The sequence below is a fragment of the Panthera uncia genome (genome assembly GCF_023721935.1).
Source record: "Panthera uncia isolate 11264 chromosome B3 unlocalized genomic scaffold, Puncia_PCG_1.0 HiC_scaffold_1, whole genome shotgun sequence".
NCBI lineage: Eukaryota > Metazoa > Chordata > Mammalia > Carnivora > Felidae > Panthera > Panthera uncia.
Window position 1 is genome coordinate 83,616,695 of NW_026057582.1, and position 13,882 is coordinate 83,630,576.

General features: G+C 40.2%; 1 protein-coding gene and 1 non-coding gene across 3 annotated transcripts in view; both read left to right on the forward strand.

Moving 5' to 3' along the window:
- The window catches only part of CHP1 (calcineurin like EF-hand protein 1), a 46,033-nt gene that overhangs the window by 28,597 nt on the left and 3,554 nt on the right, over positions 1-13,882 (forward strand). For both annotated transcript variants that reach the window (XM_049613398.1, XM_049613399.1), the window contains one exon: positions 10,431-10,492. In XM_049613398.1, coding sequence (XP_049469355.1) covers positions 10,431-10,492 — 62 coding nt within the window. The remainder of the gene's footprint in view (positions 1-10,430; positions 10,493-13,882) is intronic.
- Positions 13,492-13,600, forward strand: LOC125910471 (U6 spliceosomal RNA). The gene has a single exon (XR_007453981.1). It is a non-coding gene; the product is annotated as a U6 spliceosomal RNA (small nuclear RNA).

Consider the following 13,882-nt stretch of genomic DNA (forward strand, 5'->3'; position numbering starts at 1 on the left):
AAAAAAAAAAAAAAGAAACTGAAACTTTTAATTTATGGCCTTTGGGCTACATCCTCAGATCTCCCTGGCTATAGGACTATAACTTCACTCCTGTCTTGGTAAAGAGTTTCAGAAGCACTGAAATAAATTTTGTTATATAGGACAGGAAAGATTTTTGAACTAAAATAGCAAAATACTATTCTTCTTTACCACAATATCGGGTACCTTACTGAAGAGCAGAAAACTTAAGTACAAACAAAACAGTATAGAAGAAAATAGAACTCTAATGAGTTGTTCTCAAATTTATGGAATACTTTATGTTTGTTAGTGAATTCCCATTTCTCCTTTCAAGACTAAATACTACTTGAGACAAAGCCTATGTCTTAACGTTTTAAGAATTTCAGCGTAGGGGTGCTTGGGTGGCTCATTCGGTTAAGTGTCCAACTTCGGCTCAGGTCATGATCTCATGGCTCTGCTGACAGCTCAGAGCCTGGAGCCTGCTTCGGATTCTGTCTTTCCCTCTCTTTCTGCCTCTCTCCTGCTCACGCTCTGTCTCTCTCTACTTCAAAAATAAATAAACATCAAAAAACAATTTCTTTTTAAGTTTCAGCATATATTTAGTACATGTTTGCCTGATTCTGGCATTAGCATAATAGAAAATTTCTTATTCAATGTGGTCAGACCAGGACTTGATCAATAATTGAAAAAGCCAGCTATGGCATGGAATCATAGAAGAGTATACATGATGTAACATTTTATTTTACCTTAAAATATTTGAAAACGCATTCACTGCCCAATCTTTTGATGAAGGACTAAGACTTTTTGTTTTGTTTTCATAAAAGTCTGCAGATGGGAATCGTGTGATGTTTTTGTATAAAGCACATCCATAATGTATAGTCTGGGGTTTCTGGTTGCAGTTTCTTTCAAGTGGAAAGAGAATTTAAAGATACTTGTAAAGCGCTCCGCAAATAGAATCTTTCTGGTGTTTACATTTTTTCCTTAATCTTTTACAGTTGTTCTGCCACACTTAGCTTAGCAGCAGTTGTTTTTTTTTCAGTAACTTAATTTTGAGCCTTTCAGAAGTAATCTAATTTTCGTAAAAACAATAACTTTGTTTCCACGTACATGTTTCACTTTGTATTTATTATACAGTTTTAGGGCAGTGGATACATCTGACTCTTGGTGACCATCCATTTCAGCTGGTGGAGTAGACACTCAGGTGTTGCCCATTAGCTATGAGTATGCAGTGAGCCACCCCATCTATTCGGACAGTTTGCAGAGGGAAGGGGAGCATCCATGAATCAAGTGAGTTGGTTAAGGAGAAGACAGTTAAGAGACATTCTGTGCTCCACGAAACTATGCTTGCTTTTCTAATCCAGGATTAGAGGAGACTTTAAAGGTCATCGGACCTAACACAAACCTTTTACCTGAATTCCCTCTCTAGCATGGGCTATACTTTTTTCAAGTCATGAATTCCTTTGGCAGTCTGGTGAATCCTACTGACGCTATCTCAGAATAGTTTTGAATGCATAAAGTCAAATATGTAAGCTTATGTGCTTCTGTATTATATGTTAAATAACAGGGTATAACATTAGAGGCTGTGTAACATTACAGCTGTCTATCTTTTTTATTATTATTGAAGTATAGTTGACATACAGTATATTAGTTTCAGGTGTACCACATAGTGATTTGACATTTATGTCAAATGCATAATGTCATATGTATGCATGGCATACATTATGAAATGCTCACCACAATAAGTGTGGTTACCATCTGTCACCATACAAAGTTATTACAATTATTACTGATCATTTTCCCTGTGCTGTACTTTACATCCCTGTGACTTATCTTATAACTAGAAGTTTGTACTTTTTGATCCCCTTCACCTGTTGCTCATCTTCTCACCCACCTCCCTTCTGGCAACTACTATTTTGTCTCTGTATTTGTGAATCTGTTTCAGACAGCTCTGTATCTTGACTGTGGTGACGGTTACACAAAACTACATAGGTGGATAAAATTGCACAGAACTACACACACACACACACACACACACACACACACACACACACACAGTGAAATCTGAGTGAGCTCTGTGGATTGTACCACTGTCGATTTCTTGATTCTGATGGTATGTTACAGTTAACGCAAGACATTAAACATCAGGGAACGCTGGTGAAAAGCATATGGGACCTTCCTATGTATTTTTTTTTGTAACTTCCTGTGAGTCTCTACTCTAAAATAAGTAAGAAAAAAAAGAAAAAGAAAACAGCCAACAGTACATTGGTGAAAGCAATAGAGAAACACATTCCACATGTTTCTCTTTGTGTATTTCTTTCATGGCATTTGTTAATGTAAAATAGATTTTAGAAAAACACTTAATAAAGTCTTTGTCAGTATTTTGTTGTATACAATGGAGCAGTAGGTTAGAATACCCAAAAGGTATGAATGTGTGTCAGACCAGAAAGAGGTTCCCAGTGGTCTGCTGCAGGGCTCTTTTTGCTTTTTGTTGTTCTTTTCATCAGTGACTTTCATTGAATCTGAAATAAGCAAATATATCAAGTTTCTGGTTGACTGTAAACTTGTAGGCATAGTGAATACAAGACACCACAGAATCAGAGCCAGAAGAGATACTGATAACCTGAAAAATGTTGGGCTAAATCTCATAGAATGAATGTTTTAAGGGCTATATCTGGGGCACCTGGGTGGCTCAGTCGGTTGGGTGTTGGATTTCGGCTCAGGCCATGATCTTGCAGTCCGTGGGTTCGAGCTCCTCACCAGGCTCTGTACTGACAGCTCAGAGCCTGGAGCCTGCTTTGGATTCTCTGTCTCGCTCTCTCTGTCTGCCCCTTCCTGCTTGACTCTCTCTCTCTCAAAACAAATAAATAAACATTTAAAAAATTAGAGAAATTGGGGGCACCTGGCTGGCTCAACTTAAGTGTCTGACTCTTGGTTTTGGCTCAGGTCATGATCTCACGGTTCGTGACTTTGAGCTTCACATCAGGCTTTGTAGATGGCCCACGAACACATGATGTTGATGTTCATCATCACTAATTATTAGAGAAATGCAAACAAAAACTATAATGAGATACTATCTTATACCCGTTAGGATGGGTACTATCAAAAAACAAATAAAAACAGAAAATAACAAGTGTTGACAAGGATACAGAGGAATTGGAACCCTTGTCCACTGTTGGCAGGAATGTAATATGGTGTAGCCACTGTGGAAAACAGTATGGTGGTTCCTCAAAAAATTAAAAATAGAATTACTATATGATTTAGCACTTCCACTTCCAGGTATATATCCAAAAGAATCGAAGGCAAGATCTTGGAGAGATAGTTGTACAGGCAGTCATGTTCTTAGCATTATTCACAATAGCTAAAATGAGAAAACAACTCAAGTGTCCGTCCAAGAATGAATGGGTAGGCAAAAATGGGCTATATAAATACATGGGAATATTATTCAGCCTGGAAAATGAAGAAAATTGAAATATTCTACAACATTATACCACTTGAGGCATAATGCCACTCACAAAAAGATGCTGTATGATTCTACTTCTATGAGGACTTAGAGGTAGTCAAAATCTTAAAGACAGAAAATATAATGGTGGTTGCAAGGGATAGGGGGAAGGGAGAGTGGGGAGTTATTATTTAAAGGTATACGGGGGGTGCCTGGGTGGCTCAGTTGGTTAAGCGTCCTACTTCGGTTCAGGTCATGATCTCATGGTTCATGAGTTTGAACCCTGCATCAGGCTGTCTGCTGTCAGTGTAGAGCCCAGTTCAGATCCTCTGTCTCCCTCTCTCTGCTCCTCCCCTGCATGTGCTCTCGCTCTCTCTCTCAAAAAGAAATAAACATTAAAAAAAAATAATAAAGGTATAGGGTTTCAGTTTTCCAAGATGAAGAGAGTTACAGGGATGGATGGTTGTGATGATTATACAATGTGAATGTATTTAATGCCACTGAACTGTACATTTAAAAATGTTAAGATGGTAAATTCTATGTGTATTTTACCACAATAGAAGAAACAGATAAACAAGTACGTAAAGCAAATTGAACCCCTTGTGGTAAAATTTCTGCATTATAGACCTTTTACTCAGCAAGCAGATAATAGTAAGGAGAGAAAAAAACTGCAGTTCATTAGCTTTGGATTCCCATAGCTTGATCCAGATATTTTATGCAACACATCTATAGAGTCCTTTCTTTGTAGTTTATTTCCTTTATAAATTGCTGTGGTCTAAGTACATTAGTTCACACTGACCCCAAAGAAAATATTCCAAACAGATTTGGAAGTTACTTGGTGTATCAGTTAGGATACCTTTAGCTGACTCATCTGGATTGGACAATAAGTTAAATGTATTATCTCACTTTACAAGTCAGGCAAATGTCAGAGTTTATTGTGTTTTTTCTATTGCTCTACTTTGCCATCCTTAGGATCTGCTTCATCCAAAGGCATGGCTCCTCATGGTCATATGATGGCTTTCAACAACTAGGCTATGTGTTTCCCTGTTCACATCTGACGGAAATGAGACAGACAGCTGTAGATGAGAGTCTGTTAGGAAGGAGGAAGATCTGAATGCCACAGAAATGGCAAACTTTAGGATGAGATAGAATAATAGCAAAGTGCTGTGCAAGTTATCCATAGTTTTTACCATTACTTTAATCTTGGCTTTCAAATCAACTTTTACAGGAAGCTGAAAACCAATTGAATTCTTTTGCAATCTGGGGCACCTGGGTGGCTCAGTCGGTTAAGTGTCCGACTCTTGATCTCAGTTCAGGTCTTGATCTCAGGGTCATGAGTTCAAGCCCTGCATTGGGATCCACACTGGGCATGGAGCCTACTTTAAAAAAAAAAAAAAAAAAAAAAGAATTCTGTTGCAGCCTATCTGTTGAGATCACATTCATGTAATTAGATCGATGAAACCAAACCTATAGGAAAGTCCTGGACATCTACTTATGTTTATATATTGGTTTTCTCTGAATTTCCCACAGAGCTATGAAAGCAGCAAGATGGCGCTTCCTGGTGTAGACTGACAGCAACTGAACATTGTATATCTAGCGATATATTTGCCACTAAGACACATTTCCCTTCCATAGGGGGTGTATTAGTTTAAAATATGAGTTTCTGGAACCAAGTTTGATTATGATCCATCTTTTACACAGAACAGGAGCTCTGAGAGCACACTTTGTCTTATTTCTTTCTTATGCTGCAGTGGAAAGAATGTCAAGGGAAACCCCCAAGGCTGAACTATACCTAAGCACACATAGTACTACTGCTCTGTCTCTTGGGAACGGTTACTAATTGCTCTATCTCCTCTTCAGATCAGTGAAGTTGTAATGTCCTACATGAAAGGTGCACCCCACCTTGTGGTGGTCCAGGGTGTGGTAGGTAGGGGAGAGGTTTATAAACTTCCCTGTTGATGTTCTAATTGTCTTCTTAAAAGATTTCAGTTTTTAATTTTTATTATTTCTTTTTTTAAACGCTTTATTTATTTTTGAGAGAGACAGTATGAGCGGGGAAGGGGCACAGAGGATCCAAAGCAGGCTCTGTGCTTAAAGCAGTGAGCCTTACGCGGGGCTCAAGCTCACGGAACCGTGAGATCATGACCTGAGCCGAAGTTGGATGCTCAACCGACTGAGCCACCCCGGCCTCCTAGTGATTTCATAATGAATGATGTGGGAAGGGAAGTAAGTTGTCTGCGTGAAGCTATTTTATTTGGATGGTAGGAGTATTGGTAAAGTGGAATTAGGGAAAGTGGCCAAGAAGAAATAGTGAACAGCATATTCGCAATAGCTAAAAGGTAGAAGCAACCCAAATGTTCACCAACAGATGAAAGGGTACACAAAATGCATTGTATACATACAGTGGAACATTATTTGGCCTCAAAAAAGGAGATTCTGCCACACGCTACTTGGATGAATCTACTTATGCTTAAAAAAAAAAAAAAAAAGTCAGACAAAAGGATAAATATTGTTTGATTCTTCTTAGGTGAGGCTCCTAGAGTAGCCCACAGTCATAGAGAAAAAGTTGTCAAGCTAAGGATAGAGGGAAATGGAAAGTTATTGTTTAATGGATCAGAGTTTCATGAGGAAGATGAAAAAATTCTGGAGTGGATAGTGGTGATGGTCACACAACAATGTGAATGTACTTAACTGTACATTGTAAAAGGGTCAAAATAGTAAATTTTATGTATATTTTACCAAAGCCTTTTTTTAAAAAAAGAAGAATTGGGCACCTGGGTGGCTCAGTCGATTAAGTCACACGACTTCAGCTCAGGTCATAATCTCATGGTTCATAGGTTCGAGCCCCACATCAGGCTATGTGCTGACAGCTCAGAGCCTGGAGCCTGCTTCAGATTCTTTGTCTCCCTCTGTCTGCCCCTCTCCCACTCATGATCTGTCTGTATCTCTCACAAAAATAAACATTGAAAGAAAGAAAGAAAGAAAGAAAGAAGAATCAATGATTAAAAAGTAAAGATTTGACTAAAATCATTCATTTGATTTTTTCATTAAGCAAATATTGGAGCAAGTGCTGTTTGCCAGGTACTAATTTAGGTCTATGATACAATGATGCATAAATCAGATAAGGTCTTTGCTTTCATAGAGCTTATGATCTCATAAGAGAGTCAGACTATATATGGGAAAAGACAGACGAAGAAATAAATCTTACGACTTTATGACTGTGGCAAGTTCTGTGAAGGAAATGAATAAGGTGAGATGAGAAAGTGATAGGGAATGTCACTGCATACAAGGAGTGGTGAGTGAAAGCCTCTCTGAGCTAAAAATGAACCAGCCATGCAGAGAACAGAAGAGAGCTCTAGGCACAGGGAACAAGTAGGGTCCATGAGTACTTGATCTGTTCAGAGAACAAAGCAGCTGTCCCAAGAAAGAAGTGAGTGGTGAGAAAGGAAGGCAGAGAGGTAATGGTAGGGAGGTGACATTTATTGAGCTCCTACTATGTGCCCAGCACTGTTTAAAGTGTCGTTTTTAAATTTATTTATTTATTTTGAGAAGTGAGAGAGGGACAAAGAGAGAGAATCCCAAGCAGGCTCTCCCCTGTCAGCAAAGAGCCTGACATGGGGCTTGAACTCAAGAATGGTGAGATCATGAGCTGCAATCAAGACTCTGATGCTTAACTAACTAACTGAGCCACCCAGGCACCCCACCATATTGCTTTGACATCCATGTCAGGAGCTCAGAGGAGAGGTCGAAGCTGAAGTTGCACATTTGGGAATCATGAGCGCTAGAAAGCATTTAAAGCCATGGAACTAGATTAAAGCCATGGACAGCTCAAGATTAGGGGAGTCCAAATCACAGGACCAAGAATAGGGAGATGAAAGAGAGATGACAAGAGGAAGGGTGCCTGGGTGACTCAGTCAGTTAAGCGTCCTGGGTCTTGATCTCAGGGTCGTGAGTTCAGGCCTTGTGTTGGGCTCTGCACTGGGCATGAAGCCTACTTAATTAAAAAAGAGAGAAAGAGAGGGAGAGATGAGAAGAGAAAATAGGGCATTGTTAACAAAAACGCTCGGTCATTTGCGCATTTGATCATTTGTTATCTTGGGAAAAATGTGTTTGCTGGTTCAGGGCCAGAACTGCCTGATTGGAATCCAAGTCAGTTAAGAAATAACTACTATTGCTGCATTTTTTTCCTGAAAGGTCCTATCAGGTAATCTCTGAATTTACCTGATGTCTTAGTCTGCTCAGGCTGCTGTAATAGAATACCATGGACTGGGTGGCTTAAACAGACATTTCTCACATTTCTGGAGACTAGAAGTCTGAGAACAGGGGGCCAGCATAGTCAGGTTCTTTGGCGAGTGTCCTGATTCACCCAGAATGGGCTCCCTTTTTCTTGCCCTATTCTCACATGGGGAAAGAGGTGGAGACAGACAGAAGGAGAGATTTCCTGTCTCCTCCTTTTATAAGTGCATTAATTCCATCACAAGGGCCCCGCCCTCATGATTTGATCTAACCCTAATTACCTCCCAAAGGCCCCACCTCCTAGTAGCATCACATTGGGGATTGAGGGTTCTAACATAGGAATTTTGGTCGGGACTGGGGGGATAGAAACCTTTAGTCCTTGGCAGCTAGGTTTTAAGAATTAACAGTTCTAGCTTCTGTAAATACCTTGGCAGAAAGGGGTGGGTTGGTTTTTTTTTTTTTAATGTTTACTTATCTTTGAGAGAGGGAGAGAGAGCGAGAGCAGGAAGGGAGCAGAGAGAGGGAGAGACAGGATCTGAAGCCAGTTCTGTGCTGACAGCAGTGAGCCCGATGCCAGGCTCAAACTCACAAACCATGAGATCATGACCTGAGCCAAAGCTGGATGCTCAACCGACTGAGCCACCCAGGTGTCCCGAAAGAGGTGTGTTTATAACAGGTACCTGATTAAAAAATTCTGGCTGGCTCAGTCAGTAGAACATGCAACTCTTGATCTCAAGGTCATGAGTTGGAGCCCCACATTGGGCATGGAGATTACTTTTTAAAAAATGAAAATAAATGGTTGTTTTAAAAAAGAAACAAAAAAAATGTTGTTTAAAAAAATTCAGAAAGTTATTTATGGGTTATATAGCATAACTATATATGGGTTATATATAGATTTCCCTTCTGAAATCATCCCGAAGATTGCTTAATAGGTAACACATTTGATGTATTTTAGAAACTTGACAGCATGTACGGGGGTATGTGTGTGTCTGTGTTTTCACTTTGGGGAATATTTTAAACAGATATTCCTTTAGGAATACTAATGATCTTTGTCTCCTTTCCTTTGGAATCAAAACCTCCATGGGGCGCCTTGGTGGCTCAGTCACTTGGGTGGCCAACTTTGCCTCAGGTCATGATGTCGTGGTTCACGAGTTTGGGCCCCACGTTGGGCTCTGTGCCCTGGAGCCTGCTTCAGATTCTGTGTCTCCCTGTCTCTCTCCCCCTCCCCCGCTCGCACTTAGTCCCTCTCTTTCTCTCTCTCTCTCAAAAAAAAATTAAATAAATAAATAAGCATTAAAAACAATTTTTTTAATTAAAAAAAATAGTAACCTCCTAAGCATATAAATTCTCAAATTTGGTAAAGATAGTTAATCAACTAACCAAATTAAGAGAAAACACATCAGAGAAAGTCTTTCCCAGTTATTTCCCCCTCTAGCATTTTTTAAAAGTTTATTTATTTCAGTTATGTCCACACCCAATGTAGGGTTCGAACTCACAATCCTGAGGTCAAGAGTCGCATGCTCTCCCAACTGAGCCAGCCAGGCGCCCCTCTCCTCTAGAATTCTAATATATACCTTATAACAAGCAGGTTAGATTTTTCTAAAATTTTTTAACGTTTAGTGGACTCTCCTCCTTTTGGCAGCAGTAGGGGTAAGGAGTGGAGGAGGGGTGATGTTTAAATTTGTAGAAACTCATCCGGGTTCTCATGCCTTTGTACCTAGTGTGAGCTCTGCCTAGAATGCCATCTGTCATCAGATTTGTCTGTCTTTCAAGACTATGTTCAAATGTTACTGAACCAGAAAGGCATACGTGCCATACGTTTTGTTCCCCAGCATTTCCTATGTATGATAACACTGCAAATGTAGTGAAGTGAGTAGTGTGTGTTGCTCTCCTCTACTAGCTCATGAGCTGCTGAGGACAAGACCTAAATCTGTATCTTAATAATTAGAGAAGTGGATTTTGGCTTTTTAGTATTCACAGCACCCTACCCAAAACAAAAAATGTTAGTGGCGTACTGTAAGCGAATCCAAGCCTCAAAACCGCACTCCGTTCAGCTATAATTACAAGGCAGTCACCTCCTCATTGTGATTTTTCATAGTGCCAGTAAAATCATGCAGTGGTAGCTCTTCAGCAACATGAATTGTCTCTTACATATCCTAGTTTCCAGAAAATGTATTTATTATTAACAGGAGAGAAACATGGTAAGGCCAGGAGACCATCAGATTCTCAGCATTTTTATTTGCAGCTGAAGTTCTTTATTTTCAGGGCTCCAACATGGAAGACAGTGACTTGAAATTTGGCACAAATTTCCCAAAGTGGCCATTTTCCCAGAGCACTGTTTTGTGTAGTCCGCTTCTTTGCGTGCGTGGCACCTAAGGCTGGCACCCTGTGAGCGGTGCATGGGTTTTGTGAGATGGGTTTTGTGAGATGACCTCATGTATAGAACTACTAATGGGCTTGTTTGTTTTTTAAACATTCTAAGGTAAGATAAAGGACACGCAATTGTTTCTTTTTATTATTAAGTTCTCTGATTTGCCTGAAGAAGGGACATATTTTATCAAGGCTAGGATGCCATCAATTATGAGATGCATTTCAGTTTCTTAAGTGTTATGTCTTTAAAAGTCTGGAAGTAATGTCCACTGCTCTTAAAAAACTATTTGTTGTCAAATTTCTGTCTAGCGTCCTTTACATATTTACTTCCTTGAGAAGGGGCAAAACACTACTGAATTTCCAGTAACTTTTTGTTTTTCCCTACCAGTTGCTTTTCGACTATATGATTTGGATAAAGATGACAAGATTTCCCGTGATGAGCTATTACAGGTAGGTGGGAGAGCTGCCATGCATGCGAACAACTGTTGGGGCCTCTGCCTGCTTACTCTTTTGGGCAGGAATTGTTCTTTCTTTCAGTAAGCATTTATTTGCCACCTGCTGGTGCAGAATCCTGTCCTAACTATAAGTCAGAACCAGATGACCTGGGGAAACTTGAAATGGCTCATTGAGTTCTCAAAGACAGATGTCTCTGCTATATAAAAGCTAACTAAATGTCTTTTGGGTGCTGACCAGCAGAGCTAAACTATGCGAGATGGTCTAAGTCAGATAGTTCAGTTATTGTCACATCAGCTTATTGACATCCAGGTAATTCTGATGACACTTGGATAAATGCTGCTGTCTCGTCTGTCCTTGGCCTTGACATAACAGTCAAGGAGCTATTGCTGGGCCGGTGTACGCTGAGCCACCTGCTCACTGTCTTTGCTTCTGAAGACAATTCCCTGTCTTTGCACTAGTAGTGACTACTAGCATTTCATCCTCTTAGCATTGCCCTCCTCTTCCCCTCCCCACCTTCCTTAAATACACAGTTAGAGGGGAGAAAGTTCTCCTTTTCTCTTTTTTTTTAATACTTATGAATCTGGAGGACCCTAGGAGGCTAACACATTCAGGAATTTCCATGAGGAGATTTCTCTATTTCTAGATACACCTAAAAAGTAAAGTGGTTTCCACTCACCCTGAAGTAAATCTGAACTCAATCAGTGTCCTGAGAAGTCTTCTAAGCTGAAGATTACTCAGGCCAAATTAAGGACCAACCCAAGGTATTTCTATATTTCTATGTCTGAGCACAAAATTCAAAACAGTCTGCAGGTCAATGTTAACGTTCTTTGCTTTTGAGTTGGGGATATCGTTCTTCAGTGAGAAGAGTTTATTTAAAATTGCTATATGTGGGCTTCTGAGTTCTGAGGAGAAAAGGCAGAGGCAGTTGCTCTATAGTTGAATGTTTTCATCCTGTGGCCCAGATCTGGCTGCCAGAAAGATTTTTTGGAGTGGTGGGTTGATTTATTTTCTATTATTAGGATTTTTAAAAAGCCAGAGGCAGGGAGTGGGGAGATCATATGGCCAGAATGCCAGTCAGTGCCACCAGAGTGTTCCTCAGGGCCAAACTGACTTGAGGACAAATGTGTTCATGAGCTGTCGAGATGACAGAGAACTAGTTTTACCCTAGCAGGAAGAGGATATGAACATGTTACCAAAGTGAGAAGAAAACAAATTTCATCTTCCTGGACACTTCCATGTCCAAAATATTTGGTGATATGCAATTCTTAACTATTCATTCAGTGGATATTTAAAAGTTTGTGGTGAGTTTATCCTAAGGGAAGACTGAGTGGTTGTTTTCTAGTATGATTTTTATAAAAAGTCCTGGTTGAACTCTTGGAGATGACAGATATGTTCATTATCTTGATCGTGGTGATGGTTTTATGTGTGTCTACATATGTCAAAACTTAACAGATTGCACGTTTTAAATATGTATAGTTTATTGTATACCAATTATACTGCAATAAAGATAGTTGCTCGACTCATTTTATGAGGCTAGCATAACTTTGATGTGAAAACCTTATAAAGACTGCATAAGAAAATTACAGGGATACCTGAGTGGCTCAGTCAGTTGAGTATCTGACTCTCGATTTCAGCTCAGGTCACGATCTCATGGTTCAGGAGTTGAAGACCCATGTCAGGCTCTGTGCTGACAGGGCGGAGCCTGCTTGGGATTCTCTTGTTCTCTGTCTCTCTCTGCCCTTCCCTCCCTCTCTCTCACTGTTTATCTCTCAAAAGAAATAAACAAACTTTAAAAAAAGAAAAGAAAATTACAGCACAATCCCTTTCATTCACATAGATGTAAAAATCCTAAACAAAATACTGACAGATTAAATCCAGCAGTGTATAAAAAGGATACTGGATTCTGGCCAAGGTGGGTCTATATCAGGAATTCAAAGTTAGTTTAAAATTAGAAAATTAAAAGGGGTGCCTGGGTGTCTCAGTCTGTTAAACATCTGACTTTGGCTCAGGTCATTATCTCTCAGTTTGTGAGTTCGGGCCCCCCATTGGGCTCTGTGCTGAGAGATCAGAGCCTGGAGCCTGCTTCAGATTCTGTGTCTCCCTCTCTCTCTGCCCCTCCCCTGCTCACTCTCTGTCTCTTTTTCTCTCTCTTTCAAAAATAAACATTAAAAAACATTTTTTTAATTAGAAAATTAATATACTTTGCCATATTAACAGATTAAAGAAGAAAAATCGGTCTTTTCCACAGAATAAAAGCATTTGACAAAATTCATCATCCATTCATGATTTTTTAAAAATTTTTTTTTAATTTATTTATTTTTGAGAGGGAGAGAGACAGAGCGTGAGCCAGGGAGGGGCAAAGAGAAAGGGAGACACAGAATCTGAAGCAGTCTCCAGGCTTAAGCTGTCAGCACAGAGCCCAACATGGAGCTCAGACTTATGAACTGTGAGATCATGGCCTAAGCTGAAGTCGGACAGTTAACCAACTGAGCCACCCAGGCACCCCTAAATCCTTTTTTTAAATTTTAACGTTTATTTATTTATTTATTTTGAAAGAGAGAGAGCACGCACACATGGGAGGGAGGGCGGGAGGGAGGGAGGAAGAGGGGGGTGGGGAATTCCAAGCAGGCTCCATGCTGTCAGCACAGAGCCCATTGCGGGGCTTGATCTCACAAACTGTGAGATCATGACCTGAGCCCAAAATCAAGAGTCAGACATTTAACTGACTGAGATACCCAGGCATCCCCTCCCCCCCTTTTTTTTTTTTTTTTTTTAATTTTAGAGAGAGAGCAAACAGGGGAGAGGGGCAGAGGGAGAGAGAAAGAATCCCAAGCTGGCTCCACCCTCAGTGCAGAGCCTAGTGCAGGACTCCATCCCACAACCCTGGGGTCATGACCCGATCCTAAATCAAGAGTTGAAATGGAGAGTCAGATGCTCAACTGACTGAGCCAGCCAGGCACCCTCATTCATGATTTTTTAAGAAGTCATAGAAAGTGCTCGTTTTGGCAGCACATATACTAAAATTGGAATGATACAGAGAAGATTAATTAGCACGGCCCCTGCATGGATGACATGCAAATTTATGAACCTTTACATATTAAATTAAAAAAAAAAAGACATAAAAACAGATAGAAGGGAGCTTCCTTACACTGATGAAAGGAATATACAACAAACCTTAGCAGATATTAACCAAGTGGGAATAATGAAAGCCCTGTTTGCTAATGAACTTCCAACTACAGCCCTCAGTGGCACTGTGGATAGCTGACTGGGCACAGAGGCCTGGATGACTACATGGGCCACTGGTCGCTGGGACCTGGATCAAGCCACTTCTAGACCCTCTTGTTCTCTTGAACAGATTGTATGAGTGATTCCTCAGACAACACC